We start from the raw sequence: 17,011 nt of genomic DNA on the forward strand, positions 1-17,011 counted from the left end.
AGATGACCTCCTGAGTTGATTATTGGGTTTATAAGGAGTTTCATATTTTCAGGTATATTAGGAGCAATATTAGTTTCTAAGTATGTAAGAGTTGGTGCAGTATGGTGTACAAGAGGTGTAATCGGAGTTAAAGTAAGCGACAATCTCTCCCCCCGCGTCTTGTACTTAGCCAAGTTATGATAAAGACTTTTACTGCTCCTACTGACCTTAGAAATATGTAAGAATTCAGCATGCTTAGGGTCAACATCAGAAGACCAATAAATTCTAATTGAGGATTATATTAATTAGTCTTGGTAAGAAATCTAAGTTTTCCCATATTTAGGTATCCAACAAAATTTGTTAGGAGTAGCATTAAATGTTAAGGAGACAAGATATAATGGAGCAGTGTCTTATACAAGGGATGTTTTATGAGGTAGATTAAGTTGTTTCTCCCCCATCTCTTGCATATAAGGACACTCAGTGCTCCCACTGATCTTTTAGGCCTCTAAAACTCCATACAAGTTTTGGCGATTCATGTCATAGGAAACTTTCATACAGTTTAGACTTGATTTCCTTATTGTCCATATTTCATAAGAAATTTTAAGGACATATTTAGAAGGAATACTGATAAGTATATATGAATTGATTTCTTTAAAGAACTTGTCCAGTAGGAAACAGATTAGATACAAGTTGATATTCTTCTAAGCTCCACTAATAGCAGTGAATTTTAACTTATGGTGGACCTCACTTACTCCCTTTATCCAGTTTATATTTAGGGCATTTAACACATGCTTTCAAATCACTAAGAATGAGATTTAATGGCAATTCATCCTTTGTCAACCGAGTCATGATTTCTCATGAAAATTTTGGTCTTAATGGATGAAGTACGTAAGTCTCATTTATCTTTTGTTAAATTCTCATTTCTATGATAACAAAAGGTTGTGAAATTTGTAGCATCGCTTAGTTTTATCTTATAAGGTTTCTATTCAGATAATAACGACCGATAATATGATAGTTTTAGTTAGTAGTGACTTTGTTTTGGTCATTTAAAACCTTATAACTGTCAAAATGTAGCTTTAGTATTGATACTAAATTCTGAGTAAACTCTAGAATGTTTAAGGTATCATAAAGCTTAATACAAAACAGCTTTTATGGTTCTTACAACCTTAACATTAAATGAGTCACTGACTCTCATCTTAATTATTATCGATTTCTGATAAGGAAACGTATAAAACTAAACTCAACTAACATGTGTTAATAGGGATATTAATATTAGTGGAGTTAAATATCATTAATTGGTAACTACCTTTCTTAGCCAACTGTTCCCTTGAGGTATGGATAGTCACTTTGCTCGTGCCTAGTCTAATGGCATGATTTTGCAGTGAGACTTTCCCTTTGAGAACTTAGAGCTGGAAGCAGTACTTGTATTTTGTTTCAAGACTTTAGAACTATCCTCTTTTAAGTTTTAGTGGTAATAAGGTGAATAACATTTGATTTTCAATTTTAGGCATTCCTTTTCCTGTACATATATTGCTAGCAACACACTCAGTTTCCTTTAGTACTTCTGAGTGTTATAGTTGATTCTTAAGGCATCTAATTGTACTGGTGGAAAAGTAATACACTGAAAAGACTTCATTAAGTTCCATGTATAAGCTCTCAGTTTATGGGTCATGGAATTAAATATTAGGATGTATTCACAAATGCCAATTAACCTTTTTATTTAGAATTAGAGTGTTTTGCATGCATCTTAGGAATTGTTTTGATTCTATTATTTCCATAGAAAAAAAAACGTTAGTCTTAGGAATTTTAGAATCCGTAATTGCTCACCTGATAGGAATCATGTAAGGAGTTTTTGATTATCATAAGAGACATATTTATTTATCCCACTGATTATGCTCAAGTGTTTTTCTGTAATACTTTTATCAGAATGAGCAGTAAGAATTTCAAGTCTTTAAGGATAATCAAGACTCAAAAGGGCAAATTTTATAAGACCCTTTTAGAAGCAAAACTCTTCTTAGGTTTTGTAATAAGAGTGGATGATTTAGGTTTGAGATTCAAACTTTATAGAAGAATTTTAGAGTGATTTATGTTATGGGTAATCTAATAAGGCAGACTGAAATTAGGATTATTAATGAAGGATCATTAATGTAAGGATCATTATGAAGATGTGATAATTTTAAGTATAACACCAAAATTAATTTTATTATACTTAAATAAAATAGATCACCGTTGGGCAGAAAATGTATTATTTAAGTATAAAATTCTTGTGCGAAAATAATTGTAACAAATCACCGTTGGGCAGAATTGGAACAATCAAGTTGTTATGCACAAGGTAAGTTTGCAATACATAAATGTAACAAATCACCGTTGGGCAGAATTGAGACATTTAAGGTATTTAAGGCAAAGTTAATGTCATTTGAGTATCTAGCAATTTTAGGATACTCATCTTTTAGATGACTATGCTTAGTTAGACTAAAACAACTTTGTTAAGCTACCACATCACCATTGGGCAGAAGTGAACTCATGAAGTGTTGTTTAAGTTAAGCAAAACTAAAGTCATGCGAATGTCTGATAATGTTAGGACATACACTTTTAAGTGACATACTTAATTAGACTTAAATAACAATATTAGGTTACACATCACCGTTGGGCAGAAGTGAACTATAAGTGTTATTTAAGTTAAGTAATTTAACGGAGCAGGGCCCCTTAATCAGTTAGGTTATATATAAGGGTTTCTGATCATTTCGCAACATGTAAGATATAAGTAAAGTTGCGATTTCTTCGAAGTGATGTTGCGAATTTGGTTAGGGGATTTTAGATGTTGCGAACAGTGCAGTCATAAGTAATGTTGCGATTGATGTTTTATAAGAGATGTTGCGAATGATGTTGTTATGAGAGATGTTGCGAATGGAGTTGTTGTGATGTAATCAGCATTGTTGCGATTTAAAGCACTCGCAACATAATTGTTGCGATTAAGAGTACTCGCAACATCCTGTGATTTTATGGGCTGATCGCAACATCAATAGGTAATACTCGCAACATCTTGCAAAATTAGCTCGTCGCAACATCTTAAGTAATACTCGCAACATCTTAAGGTTCGCAACATTAGTGACTTTTCGCAACATATGTCCCTTCGCAACATTCTGTGATGCTAGGTTCTGATCGCAACATAATTAGTGGACATTCGCAACATGTTACTCGCAAGATAATATGTAATTCTCGCAACATCATGGATTTCGCAACATTTCATTTGTTGCGATTAGAGTCCAGTTGTTGTGAATAGATGCCTTGATTCGCAACATTAGCAGAATTCGAAAAGAATAATCAACCTGATAACCTTTTCCTAATTTTAAGGGATTTGGGAGATTCTGTTATAAAGTTTTAGATTATCTCAAAATTTAATAAGATTTCAAAATTATATCTTTTATCTTATTTAAAAGATTTTGAAATTAAACTTAGAGATAATATTATCTCTTTAAAGTTTTAGATTATCTCTAATTTTAATAAGATTTCAAAATTATATCTTTTATTTTATATTAAAGATTTTGAAATTAAACTTAGAGATAATATTATTTCTTTAAAGTTTTAGATTATCTCTAATTTTAATAAGATTTCAAAATTATATCTTTTATTTTATTTAAAAGATTTTGAAATTAAACTTAGAGATAATATTATCTCTTTAACAGATTTCATTTTCCCAAGTTAATCTTAATTAAGGTTAGTTTTCGAAAATTATGATGTTCTTCAAGAACATCTTCGAAAAAAACAAGAACAGTTTCAAGAATTTTACGAAACTGTTTTCGATTATATTATCAGATTTAATACTGGAATCGAAATCTGAAAGTTTTGTAAAACAGATTTCGAAAATAATCAGGTTTTTATAATGAACAGGTTTTAATCAGACCTAACAATTCGTTAGAAGTAATACGAACATCAGATCCAATCAGTTTTATGATGATGATCAAAACCGTAAACATAAGGGTTTTAATCAAAACTCGTTTCCTATTTTAATTCCAGTTTTTATGGACATCGAAGAAACTGATTAATCAACATCATGCTCTGATACCACATGTTGATCAGTTTCTATAATCGATGATATAATAGAAACAAGGAAATATGTAATACCTGATAATCCAGTGATGTTTGAGATTGACATCTTCTTAATCTGATCGAGTTCCCCTTTAGGGTGTATGGTTAGGATGGAGATTAGGTGTTCTTGATGAACACGATTTGAGAGAGAGAGGTAGGGGATGATTCTTATGGTGTTATTATTCATCATTAGTTATTAACCTCTCTAGTAAGCTCTCTCTATATACACCCAAGGGGAAACCCTATTAATGTTAGTAAGGGTAATTCCGTCCATCAAGGATTTACCAGTTATAAACATAAGGTTATTTAGGTCAATGATCAATAATAAGATAAATAATTATAAGGGCCATATATAAATATATATAAAATATATATTTATTCTAACAAATGAAATATTAGTTAAATCAATTCCTAAATTAAAATTATGTACTCATTTACCTCTTGTAATTACTCCTTTCTACTTTTGTATATTGCCTACATAAAGGCTTGTAATCCTCTCATTGTAAGCATCAAAGAATATATTTCATCATCTTGATTATATAAACCCCAAAACTCTTAACATATGTGCCGATCCTCCTGTTCTTCACGATCCGAACCATAATTTAACCGAAAGACAACAAAATGAAGTCCAAAATGTAGGAAAATGCACACCAAAATGCTGCCAAATTGCACAACAAAATGACGCAGAAATGCAGTCCAAAATGTTGTCAAAAAGCACAGCAAATTGCAGTTTAAATGCACGGCAAATTGCTACCAAAATGCACAACCAAATGCAGCAAAAGCCGCACAAAATGCAGCCTAAATCCTAGAGTAGTAAATAACAAGCAAATTATAACCAAAACTTGGAGTTTTATTCATTTAATAACCATAATGGGTCCCGTAGCCCTTACAAGCACTAAACATCAAACATAACAAAATAAAGGAAAACTTGTTCATGACCCTTAAAAACATTAGGCATTAAACATATAAAACCAAAAGATGAGACTAGTTCATAACCAACAAAGAAAGTTCAAACATAAATTTTGGCTTGTTGAAGGTGGTTGTCCCTTGCAAGACCTCTTGTTATGACCCTTTTGCTTGCATTAATTTGTCATGTGAATGTGCTTTGGAGCGTGAAGAAAGGGAGAATTTGAACATATGTTAGGGTGTTGGAGGTTTATAGTTTAATGTTAAGTGTCGCTTTTATACATGTGGTTTGTTCAATTAAATAAGTTTAGTATCGTTTTTTGAATTCATTGCAATTGAATATTTCACGTTTAAAAAACTTGTCGTTCTAGTACCTTTTTCTGATCCCCATCTATTTTGTCTGTTAAGTCAGGGATAAAACAGTCATTTTGTATATTTTTAAATTCTCATATTTTTTTTATCATGGAGTCAAGTGTCATTTTCATACATGAGATTTGGTTAACTACGCTACTTCAATACGTTTTCTTAATTTCTTTTTCAACTGAACATTTGACATTTCAAGAATCATGCAATTTTCATACTTTTCGCTAACCGCATCTATTTTGGTCGTTAATTTAGGGGTACAACAATCACTTTGTAATTATTCTTTTATTTACTCATTTCTTTTAACTCTTTAAATCAGTTTATCATATTAACTAAATCCTAACACAAATTCATTCCTCAAACTCAATCAACAACTTAAGCGACGCTCAAACTCAGAATTTGTATTCTTTGATTCTTCACACTTATGCCTGGACCATTGCTCAACACAAATAACATTCAAGAGGGGTCTTACGTGTGAAGAATCAAAAAACCCAAGAGCGTCGATTGAGTTTGAGGAATGAATTTGTGTTAAGCTTTAATTAACATGATAAACTGATATAAAGAGGTTAAAAGAAGTGAGAAATCAAATAAGAAAATAAAACATAATTATTTACCCCTGACTTAATGGCCAAAATAGACGAGGTTAGTGAAAAGTACGAACTTGAAACGTCAAGTGTTCAGTTGCCAAAAAAAAAGAAGAAGAAAAACCACCGTGCTGAAGATGCGTGGTTGTCCAAACCTCAAGTGTGATAATAACAATTGACTCCAGGTTTAAAAAAAATTGAGAAATTTAAAAAATACAAAATAACCTTTTTACCCATAATTTAACGGACAAAATAGAAGGAATTAGACTAAGGTACTAAAATGATACGTTTTTTAAAATGTGAAGTAAAAAATGGTACTAAAGTTATGTGAAGTAAAAATGATACTAAAGTTACGTAATTGAATAAAACACGGGTATGAAAATGACATAAACTCTAGTTATTATTATAAAGATAAAATAAAGTAAAATAAAAAGGAAAAAAAGAATTCATCAAAATACACATTATATCATGACTTGCACGTGGAAAAATGTTAACATTAGGGGTCATGCTGTGTTTCAGAGTCTCATTTAATAAAGGGAGGGAAGGGAAATGAGGAGAAAATGTTAAAATATGATGTTTCAGAGATTTTTTAAGTAGAGAATGAAAGGGGAGGGGAGGGAAAATACTAGAAAATTTAAACATATATTAATTCTCTCAAATTAGAGAGATTAGGAGAGAAAATCTTTTCAATTACTAAATTACCCTTAAAACTAATTTTATTTTAGTTTTACTTAAAGGGTGGGTATGATAGTAAAACTATAATTTTCTTTTCTTTTCCTCTCAACTTGGGAACACATGGAATATGTAAATTCCTTGAGTTTCCTTTCCTTCTCATTAAACTCGGAAACACAAAAAAAAACTTTTCATCTTCTTTATTTTATCTCCTAATTTCCTTCCCCTCCCCTCCTCTCGTTAAATGAGATGTGTTCCTGAGTTTCATTTAAGGAGAGAAAAGAAAGGGAGGAGAATCGAAAGAGAAAAGAACGAGAGGGGAGGAAAATGTGTCACTTAATTTCATGTTCCCGAGTTTATTGAAAAATGAAAGAAAATGAAAGAAAATATAGGAGTTAATAGGTAGTTAATGTTATACACACACATTTTCGCTCATAATCTCTCCAATTTGGAAGGATTGGTATGGGCTTAAGTTTTCTAGCCTTTTCTCTCCCCTCCCCTCCCCTCCTCTTGTTAAAAAATCTCTGGAACGTGATTCCTTCACATTTTCCTCCCCTCCCCTCTCTAAATGACTGAACAATAAATTTTTTGATTAAAAACAGAACCTGAGCAAACCTAAGGAATAAAAGAGGAGAGTTCAATCAAATAGGTTTTCGGTCAACCAAACAAACCAAAATTTTAATTTGTCATTACACAACTTAGCGAATACATAAAGCATTGTTCACTTTACCTAAAAGCTTATTTGTGTGACTGACTCAGTAGTAACACTAGAGGCTGTTAATTTAATTGAGTTAGGGATTCAGTGGTTTCTTTTTAATGAGGAGAATGGCGTTAAAATTGATGATAATACCCCCTCACGTGAAGGTCATGTAATAGCATTCACAACAACAAACGCCTATAAACCGTCACATAATAGCCATATCATATTCCAAACTTTTCTTAAAAACTTAAATTTTTCCTACAACAACAAACATTTACAAACCTTATTAAAATATATTATAATTCTATATATATATGATATATATACAATTATAATATATATCAACTTAACAACTTTTTTTTTCTGATTTTTTTACACATGTGTAGTACGTAAGTGTAAGTAATGTACAAAAAATTACTGTAATTTTTTACACACATGTAATTAAAGTTTAAACTTGTGTAATCAACAAAAATCTTTATTCTCTCTCAAATTCATTTTTTAATCAAATTTAATCCCATCCACATATTCTAACTCATTTAACTAAATATATGGTCTAAACTAAGTTTTTAAAGTTCTTACAACTAATCAAGTTCTCAAAATATCTCTCCCCTGTATATATATATATATATATATATATATATATATATATATATATAATATGTATATATGCATGTAAGAGAGAGAAAAGAGATGGCCTCACAACATCCCACCTTTCAAGTTTGTTGCAAGTTTGTATTCAAAAACCCAATCTCCACAAACTTGTTCCACATGAGAAGTTTGTCATACAAGTTTATTTCTTTGCCATATAGATCCAAACCTAAAAAATTGAAACTTGTTATGGATGCTCTAAGTGGGACTTAACAGCTTCGTTAGAATATTTTACGTTAATGGATGGAAAATGTTAGAAAATGTAACGCTGGTTACCTAAAGTGTTAAAAGTAGAAAAGTTGAACGGTTGTTGATTTTTGAACCGAACCTCTTGAACGAAAATTGAAATTTACTCTATATTTAGAGATTAATATTAACTATTTCTTTTCCACTGCGCGTTGCGCCGGGACATTGAAATCTGGTTATATACCCTTCGTGAATTCGGTCGGATTCGAAAACCACATAATCGACTAAAGAAAATCCCCCAAAAAATAGCACAAAATAAATCCGCGTTACCGCGAACTAATACAAGTTCGGCCGGTATCGACGGTAAAAAAAACCTACGCACTGTAGTGAGAACAAAGAGAAATAACTTAATTTGTGTGTTACGGTGATTGAACCAATGCGAATTCGGTCGATATCGACATTAGTTAATAACCTAAGAAATACAAAACATGAATCTGGTTTTAGAACCAAATCACCAATACAGTTGCGATGCGTCCACCAACATATTGAAAATAAAGCTAAAAAAAATTCACCACCCAGAGCAAGCATGAGTCGAACATGTGTAAAAGAAGTCACAAAGACTTAATATATTAAACCTAACCATCGAGGGAACAAAAGAGCTTTTGTTGGTGGTAGAGAATAATTGATTTAAAGGCTAAGTATAGTTTCATGGAAAAAGTTTGTGGCACCGACAAGTGAAGACACGCATAACTTTTTATGGTGCGTCTTATTTTTCTCCGGCGATCATATATCTGTGTCTAAGCAATAGACGTAGGCCTAGGGCTGCAAATGAGCCAAACAAACCGAACGGACACGAACAAGACCTTGTTCATGTTCGTTTATTAAAGAACTAACGTGTTCATGAACGGTTCACGAACACTTACCGAATGAGATTTTATGTTTGTGTTATTTCATTAAGGAAATGGATCTGTTCATGAACACAAACGAACAAAGTTAAAATCAACGTAGTCTAGATAATGAGATAATGTATTCATTAATGTGAATAATGAGAACGGAAATGAGAACAACGCTAAAACAATGGAGAATATGGTTTCCTATTTTATGTTAGGGATAATAAATTAAAAAATATAAAATGTTTACATGAAATAAAAAATGTACAAAAAATTTAAAGAATAACATATACAAACGAACATGAACGAATGTTCAAGAGCACAATTGAAAGAACGAGGGCTCTGTTCATGTTCGTTTGTTGAACGAAATTTCGTATTCATGTTCGTTCATTTATTAAACGAATGAACATAAACGAACTTTCTCCAAACGGTTGACTAACTTTTCGATGAACATTTGTTTCGTTTACAGTCATGTAGCCTTTGCGTCTAACGCCTTTGACTACAAAGGGACCAAAATGCACAACACGCTAGTGAATCAGAACTCATGACACAAACTAACCACAATTTGGAAAACAACATCAAAAGAGACAATGGGATCTGAATTCACATGGAGTGCAAACTGTTAATTTGACTCAAGTTTTGATCTACAAACTCTTGGCACCCATCTTCCATATTGACTCTATCATCCCATATGGTCCCTTATACAACTCATAATCTCTCACATGCACACATCTACATCTCTCTTTATGCACATGCATCATCACATCATTTGCCCAACATCTACAAACATGTGTTTCGTGGTTGGATATATGTGCAACATTTTGACAATTTCAATGTATTACTTGAATGTGTAGGGGAATCACCAAAATAGTTATTTTGATGTTATGCACATACATTGTCACTTGAATGTCTTTGGCCAATGCTTCTTGTAATGGCCCTTTGGTTTTAATGTTATTGGCATTTCAAAAAGAAGAAGAAGAAGAAGAAAGTTATTTTGATAGAATCTGTTTGTAATATTAATCAACCTTTTCTATTTAAAAACAAACTAATCCAAGTGGTTCTATTCGTTACATAAGGCTTAGCGGTATTAAGGAATGTAGAAAAGATACTCTTCCCATTTTAGTTAAGATCTTTAGTTTGATAGTGAACAAATGTATAGATTTAGAAGTTGTGTGAGCGGTCCCCTAATTGGTGCTAGCTAGATCTTGACATAAGTAGCGTCTATGATGGCTCATAGTCTAAATTTTTGTATCTTTACGGTTACTGATAGTCATACAAATTGTACAATCTCAACCATACCTGTATTATCGATTTGTTACTGAACCGTTGAAAATATTTTAAAATACCAAAACCAGACGGTACTAATACTGAAAACATGAAAATCGATTGTCGGTACAGTTCGTTACAATATGTCATATCGGTCGGATTGATACTCTACACAAAATTAGCTCATCGTTAGCTATGTTACAAAAGATAAAAAAAAACAAACATTTGAAATGAAAACAAACCAAAAATAATATACAATTTAAATTGAATTATAAATATTACAGCATGAGACATTGTTAATTTTTATTGCGAGGTGGTTGCGTAGGATAGTCAGATAGACCCATCTGCTGCGTAGGATAGTACAGATACGAAGCTTGTGGCGTTAATGCGCCCCTCGTATGCACTTGGGTGTGGGAATACCCATAGTAATATGGTGAGGTCATGGTTGTGGATGTGGGCCCATAATATGGATACTGCATTGCCGGATTGTACATTACCTGTTCATCAAACAACAACTATTGAGGCATGTTGTACAATATTTAATGCATCTATATTACAAAAATACGTATATAGAAAATCATTTAAATATACAGTATATACAATTATAATCACTAAAGCAAACATTTTTTGAGGCATTTGCGAGTTTCCCCTGTTCACATAATATGATAATATAGTGGTTAAAACGTGACATGCGCGTCAAGATTTTGGCTAAGACGTGGTTTTGCTTTCTATCATCACTATATAATCTGATAAGTTTGTTGAGTTTTCGATAGTTACTAGTTTTGAGTTGAGAAAAGTTTATAATTGGGATATATAGCAACACTAGTACTACAAGATAATTTTCCTAAATTTGGTGTAGTGAACATTAATAGTTTACAAGTTGTTTGAAATCTTACATAATTGTAGCCGTGTTCTTGGGGGTAAGTTGCATACCTGCATAAATAAGATTTGATCAGCAGTAAATAAATACAGAAATATGCTATTAAAAGAACTTAATTTGGTTTTATATTTATATAATGTTTTAGTATTCATGTCTAAAGAAGTCAATTAATAAAAGTTGTAAAAGGTTAAATTGAATAATATAATTCTAATTAATAAAGTCTTGTATCATCACTTGACTAGATTAATTGAAAAAATATGCTATAAATTGTTTTAAAAAATTTAAAATATTAAATCAAGATATTTTTAATTGGATAGGTTTAATTAGAAAAGTCTAACCTTTACACGGTGTCCACTTTGTGTTCAAATGTCATGTATGCATGTTACAATTATTTTATGACAGATTGTAAAAATTATGGCAAATCAATAAACAAGAAAAAATTCACAAACCCTTTAAATATCACTAACTAGTGTGAGCATGGATCGGTTCACTTTTGAGTTTTGATTATGAACTAACCAAATTTAGAGTTGGTTTTTTAACTTTTAGATTTTAATAATTGATCGGTTTTAAATTATAAACGATTTCATCAATTCATTCATTGTAAAAGTTATTTCGATATTTACATATATTTTGTAATGACGTCTGGTCAGTTCAGTTATTTATGCACATATATTTCATAACCAAGCATGAAAATGTGTTATTAATAAAATTTAATTTTGCCGTCAGCTTCTCAACTGACTAGATTATTTTGATTCAATGTTTCAAATATTATACTTATGATCACTATGTACTGTCGAGAAACTCACCCATAAGGTTGATACACTACCGAAGGCGGGGCTAGTGGCGTTGCTGGTTCCGGGTACGACTGCACGTCCCCCTTACTTTTTCCTATATTGAATTGAAAACATTTTAAATATTTATACATGACTTAAAAATACACTTTATTTGAATATGTTTTCTTAAAGAAAATATAACCATAACCACCTTGAGATGCAATATTACAATTAGCTCTTCTTCCATCTATCACAGGATTTGGATCATTACAAGCTCTCTTTGCAGATTCAGCATCATCATATGTCACCTTTTTCATTAAAACACAATCTTTATTACTATTAATTTCAAATAAAATTTTAATAATCCAAATTAATAATCACTTAATATTCTTAATGCAATCCCATACTTGCATAGAAGCAATCAGGGCCGGCTCAACACTTTTTGTGGCCTAAAGCTGAGAAGAAAATTGAGGCCTTTTATTTATAAATATATTTTAAAAATTATTTTTGAAGTGTACTTATAATAAGGTTAAATGTTCATCCAAAAAATATCTTATAAATAAATCATTAACAAATAATTATTTTATTGTCTACTTCTTTTAACAGACATATTTTAGTTTTCAAAAGTAATAAATATTAAGTAAATTGTAACTTTAATCATATTATTTCATTTAGCTCGTTGTTTATCAAAATTTTGATATGTTTTATTACAAATTAAGATGTATTTCGACTAATGTATTTTTAGATCTCCATATACATTTAGAATTTTATTTCAATCAAGAATAGAAAATCAAAATAAACATGTACGAAAAAGAGAAAAAGTATATGTAATATAGATACAATTTAATTTATAACAAGATTTCTATAAAATATAGTACATAAATTGGTTAGTGGCCACATCATCATGCATTGAACTTAATAATGTTTTAAATACAAAACAATTTAAAGAAACAAAAGTCTTTATGAAGCCCATAATTGCTTTTGGTGGAAAAGTAAATTACAGTTACCAATGTTAACACCTATTCATCATCTTCTTCAACACTTCAACAACCAAACACCACCCATTACAAAAACAGGGCAAATGCAAAAATTATTTTTAGTATTTTATAACAAAAGTTTCTCTTCTTTCTTCACCAATGTTATCACAGTTACAAATATATATAGCTTTGAAAATACGTTATAGTATTAGTAGCCTCTTAAAATTGGAGGCCTTCAAAATATGGAGGCCTAAAGCCATTGCCTCACTTGGATGACCCTAGAGCCGGGCCTGGAAGCAATTCTGTATGCCCTAATGACTTGTTAATGACACGTTCTATTTCATGTCATGTCATGTCATCAGGGCAGACAAGGTCACAAATTCGTTAGAATGGATTTTCTTTTTCAAAAAAAATAAAAGTTGGTAATTTTATTAATTATGAAGTAATATATGACGATATGTCATAGTTTGAACAATCAAAATCCAATTTTACTTAACAAATGACTTAAACCAATTTGCATATTGAACTTACAAACCCGTATCCCTTAGACTTGCCGGTGATCTTGTCGATGATTATTACAGCTTCAAGAATGTGACCAAACTGCTCGAAATACTTTCGCATTTCTCCAGCAGGTGTTTCCCACGCAAGCCCTCCAACGAACACTTTCGTGAGAGTTGTGTCCCCGAAAGGTGACCGATAATGTTGCCCGTATGCCATAAACAACAAATTAATAACTTTATATGCAATAACAAATGTTGTTCGTCTTGCTAGCTCCCTGAATTAAATGGTGTTTATGGAAAAGAAAACTAAGATGGTGATGCAAGAAAAGATATTATGTTTTGTGAAATATATATATAGCTTGAGTCTATATATTTTATTGGTGTTTTCGAAGTTAACAGTCTGAAAAGTGCGGTTGGGAAATAAAGGATCGTGAAAGTTGCAAACTATAATTTGCTGTATATTATTATTATTATTATTGAAGAGATTGGGTTTGACAGCTGCAAGACTAAATGAGAGGTGGGTGTGGGGTTATGGTGTAACGTATATACACATATACATATTGGGTCCAGGTCAGATATATATAAAAGTTATCATGCAAACTATACGAAATGAAGAAGAAAAACATGTGGTAACATTTTTATAACTGCTACGAATATAAACTTATTACATGCAACAATTTATGAGTATAGAAAAAATTATTATGTTGCACATAATAAGTAGCGTAATTATTAAACTACTCTAATTCATCTTGTTATATGGTAATTATTTGCTAAATAGTTTAATTATTATATATAATAATGACAGAATTACAAATTTTGTCCTTTAAAAAAAGCCAAAAACCGGTTCGTGTCCTTTTCTAAGTTTCCTTGCAGGCGGTGTACTTTAAACTTTTTTTTCCTACAACTTTTGTCCTTTACGCTAACTGGGTTAGAAAAAGTCAGTTAAATGCCCTCACGTGAGACGCATGTGAGGGCATTTTTGTCTTTTCGCCTGTACCTGCAAAAAGTTTATCATCTTCTTTTTGGCCACCTGAACCATCTCCTCCGAAATTCCGGCCACCTGAACCACCACCTCCGAAATTCCGGCCACCTGAATCATGTGCAGACATCACTGTAGAATGAGAAAATGATATCGGTATTTCTTCACATAATTAAAACAATAAAAACAGAAAATAAATCATTAACCGAAAGCGTACTTATAACAGGAATGTTTTTGCAGACTTGATGCTCCATGATCAAGGTGAGAAGGGCAAAACCGGAAATCGATGGCAACTCGACTTCGGTCAATATAAGGTCAATGTTATCTGATCTTCCTTTTAACACCTCCCATGCCTTTAACCCTCAGAAACAGCAGCAACTACTTCCAATCAAATGATAAACACTAATTAGCCCAGATTCAAATCTTGATTATTAATTCCCCCTAAATCAACTAAAAATATCAAAACTTGGTGATGAAGATTTCTCAGCAAGCCTTGATTACAAAAACCCACCAACAATTTCTTAAATTAAACACTAATTAACCTTCAATTAGTTGATAACTCATCCACCACCACCAAACCCACCATCAACTCGCCGGATACAAAAATGATATCGTGATTCTTAACCTAAGAACCGTTTTCCGGCGAGTCCGTTCGCCGTCATCCCAACACATTTTCAGGTAATTTGTATATGATTTTTGATCGTCATTAACCAATAATCAAAACCCCTAAGTCAATTTCAACGAACAAGGAACCGATTTGTGGAATTCATTTTCGTCGGGGTTTGCGTTTGTTGTTGACCATTGTGTTGGTGGGTTTGTGGGTGGATTGAGTTATTATTATGCTCTGATTGTGAGAAAATGGAAGCTCCGGCGAGTTGTGATGGAAGCTCCGGCGAGTTGACGGAATTGGAAGCTCCGGATTGAGTTATTATTATGATCCGGTGATGGAATTGGGGTTTTTGGTTTGGTCTGGAAGATGTAATTGGGTTTGGGAGGGGAGGTTGGTGGGTTTGGTGGTGGTTGCTGGAGGTTGAATGGTGGGGTGAAGGTTGCTGGAGGTTGTCTGTGGCTTCTGCAGAAACGGTGTCAAATAGAAACGGTGTACTGCAAATGGGTTGTTGGTGGGTTTAGTGGTGGTTGCAAAATGAAGAAGAAGAAGATGATAAACTTTTTGCAGGTACAGGCGAAAAGACAAAAATGCCCTCACATGCGTCTCACGTGAGGGCATTTAACTGACTTTTTCTAACCCAGTTAGCGTAAAGGACAAAAGTTGTAGGAAAAAAAAGTTTAAAGTACACCGCCTGCAAGGAAACTTAGAAAAGGACACGAACCGGTTTTTGGCTTTTTTTAAAGGAGAAAATTTGTAATTCTGTCTATAATAATTATGAAAATGGCATCAAACTTTTTTTCTTTACTTCACACGGTTGATCTCATGTTAAAATTTATTTGTATGTAATCCTAACATTATACACAGACGCGTTTGATGTGAAATCTGAAAAGTTGATTTGTGTGGTTATGTTTAAAAGTTAATAAAAAAATGTATAATACATATATAACAAATCACTACATAATTTTTTTTAAATGTAATAATATATATTACATATGTTAAAAAACTAAGGAAATTGATTGTTACATCAAGTATTCTCAACTCAAATAACATTTCTTTTTATACCTATAAAAACTACAGATTTATGGGTAAACTGGGTAAAACAAAATGACATATGAACAAATTAGTTTAATGTCTTTTATGTACATAGTCTTCCCATATAGTCTTCCCATGTGTATGCATGTATAAGCCGTATAGATTATTAAAAATTTAAACCACTAATCACAAAATTAAATGGCTCAGATTTTTTTAGGTTATACAATAGGTGATTGCATGTATTCACATGTGAATATACTACTTTAGAAATTATATTGTGCTCACTAGTTAATCCATGTATTCACGGTAAATTATATCATTCAAATTATTCTTAAACATTTTGTAGTTCTCATTTCCAACCGCCACTAGTAAAATTTGGCTTGTATCAATGTATCTTAACTCTTTATTGTCTTAAAACCATGAGAATTAGTTATACGTTATTGGGTGAGAAGACCAACGGTTGAAAAACAAATTATAGTACTTAAAAATTAAAATATGTTGGAATTTCGGAAGAATTCATCACCTATACAGTATACAAAGACATTCTCATTAACCTTATTGTCAAGGCCACATAATGTAAAGCAAAGGTCACGTTGTATAATGTGAAGCTTTTCACGTTAAAACAAAACTTTGTTTTGTCTTTCTATTGATTTTTGTTACGTTTGTGTTCATTAATGACAAATCTAAAGAACATAATGGCGATTACTTAACGAAAGAAAATACTATCCAAAAAACAAGAAGAAGAAAACAAAAATTCGTATAACCGGTTCTTAAAGTTGCAAGTTAAATTATTTCCGAGTTATTAAGATTATAAATCAAATTAAACAGCTAATTTAGCTCTCATGGACAGATGTATTGCTTTATTTTACTATCTTATATTCCTTTTCCCTTCATACAACCGATGGAACCGAATGTGTCTTTGGTTAGCTTATATTATAAACACTTGATTAAATTTAATCAATTATTGAAGTCATTAA

The 17,011-nt window shown here is 31.7% G+C and overlaps 1 protein-coding gene across 1 annotated transcript; it reads right to left on the minus strand.

Annotated features, from left to right (window-relative positions):
- Positions 1–10,613: 10,613 nt before the first annotated feature.
- Positions 10,614–13,649, minus strand: LOC143558676 (uncharacterized). The gene is made up of 6 exons (XM_077047466.1): positions 13,445–13,649; positions 12,139–12,244; positions 11,970–12,090; positions 11,180–11,216; positions 10,875–10,932; positions 10,614–10,780 (listed from the first exon to the last, which is right to left on the minus strand). Exons 1-6 carry the CDS (start codon positions 13,628–13,630, stop codon positions 10,614–10,616), a joined length of 675 nt encoding a protein of 224 aa, XP_076903581.1. The 5' UTR covers positions 13,631–13,649.
- Positions 13,650–17,011: the final 3,362 nt, after the last annotated feature.

Source organism: Bidens hawaiensis, unplaced genomic scaffold, assembly GCF_021521415.1.
Source record: "Bidens hawaiensis isolate Kalapana, Puna unplaced genomic scaffold, B.hawaiensis_p1.1 tig00019582_1, whole genome shotgun sequence".
Taxonomy (NCBI): domain Eukaryota; kingdom Viridiplantae; phylum Streptophyta; class Magnoliopsida; order Asterales; family Asteraceae; genus Bidens; species Bidens hawaiensis.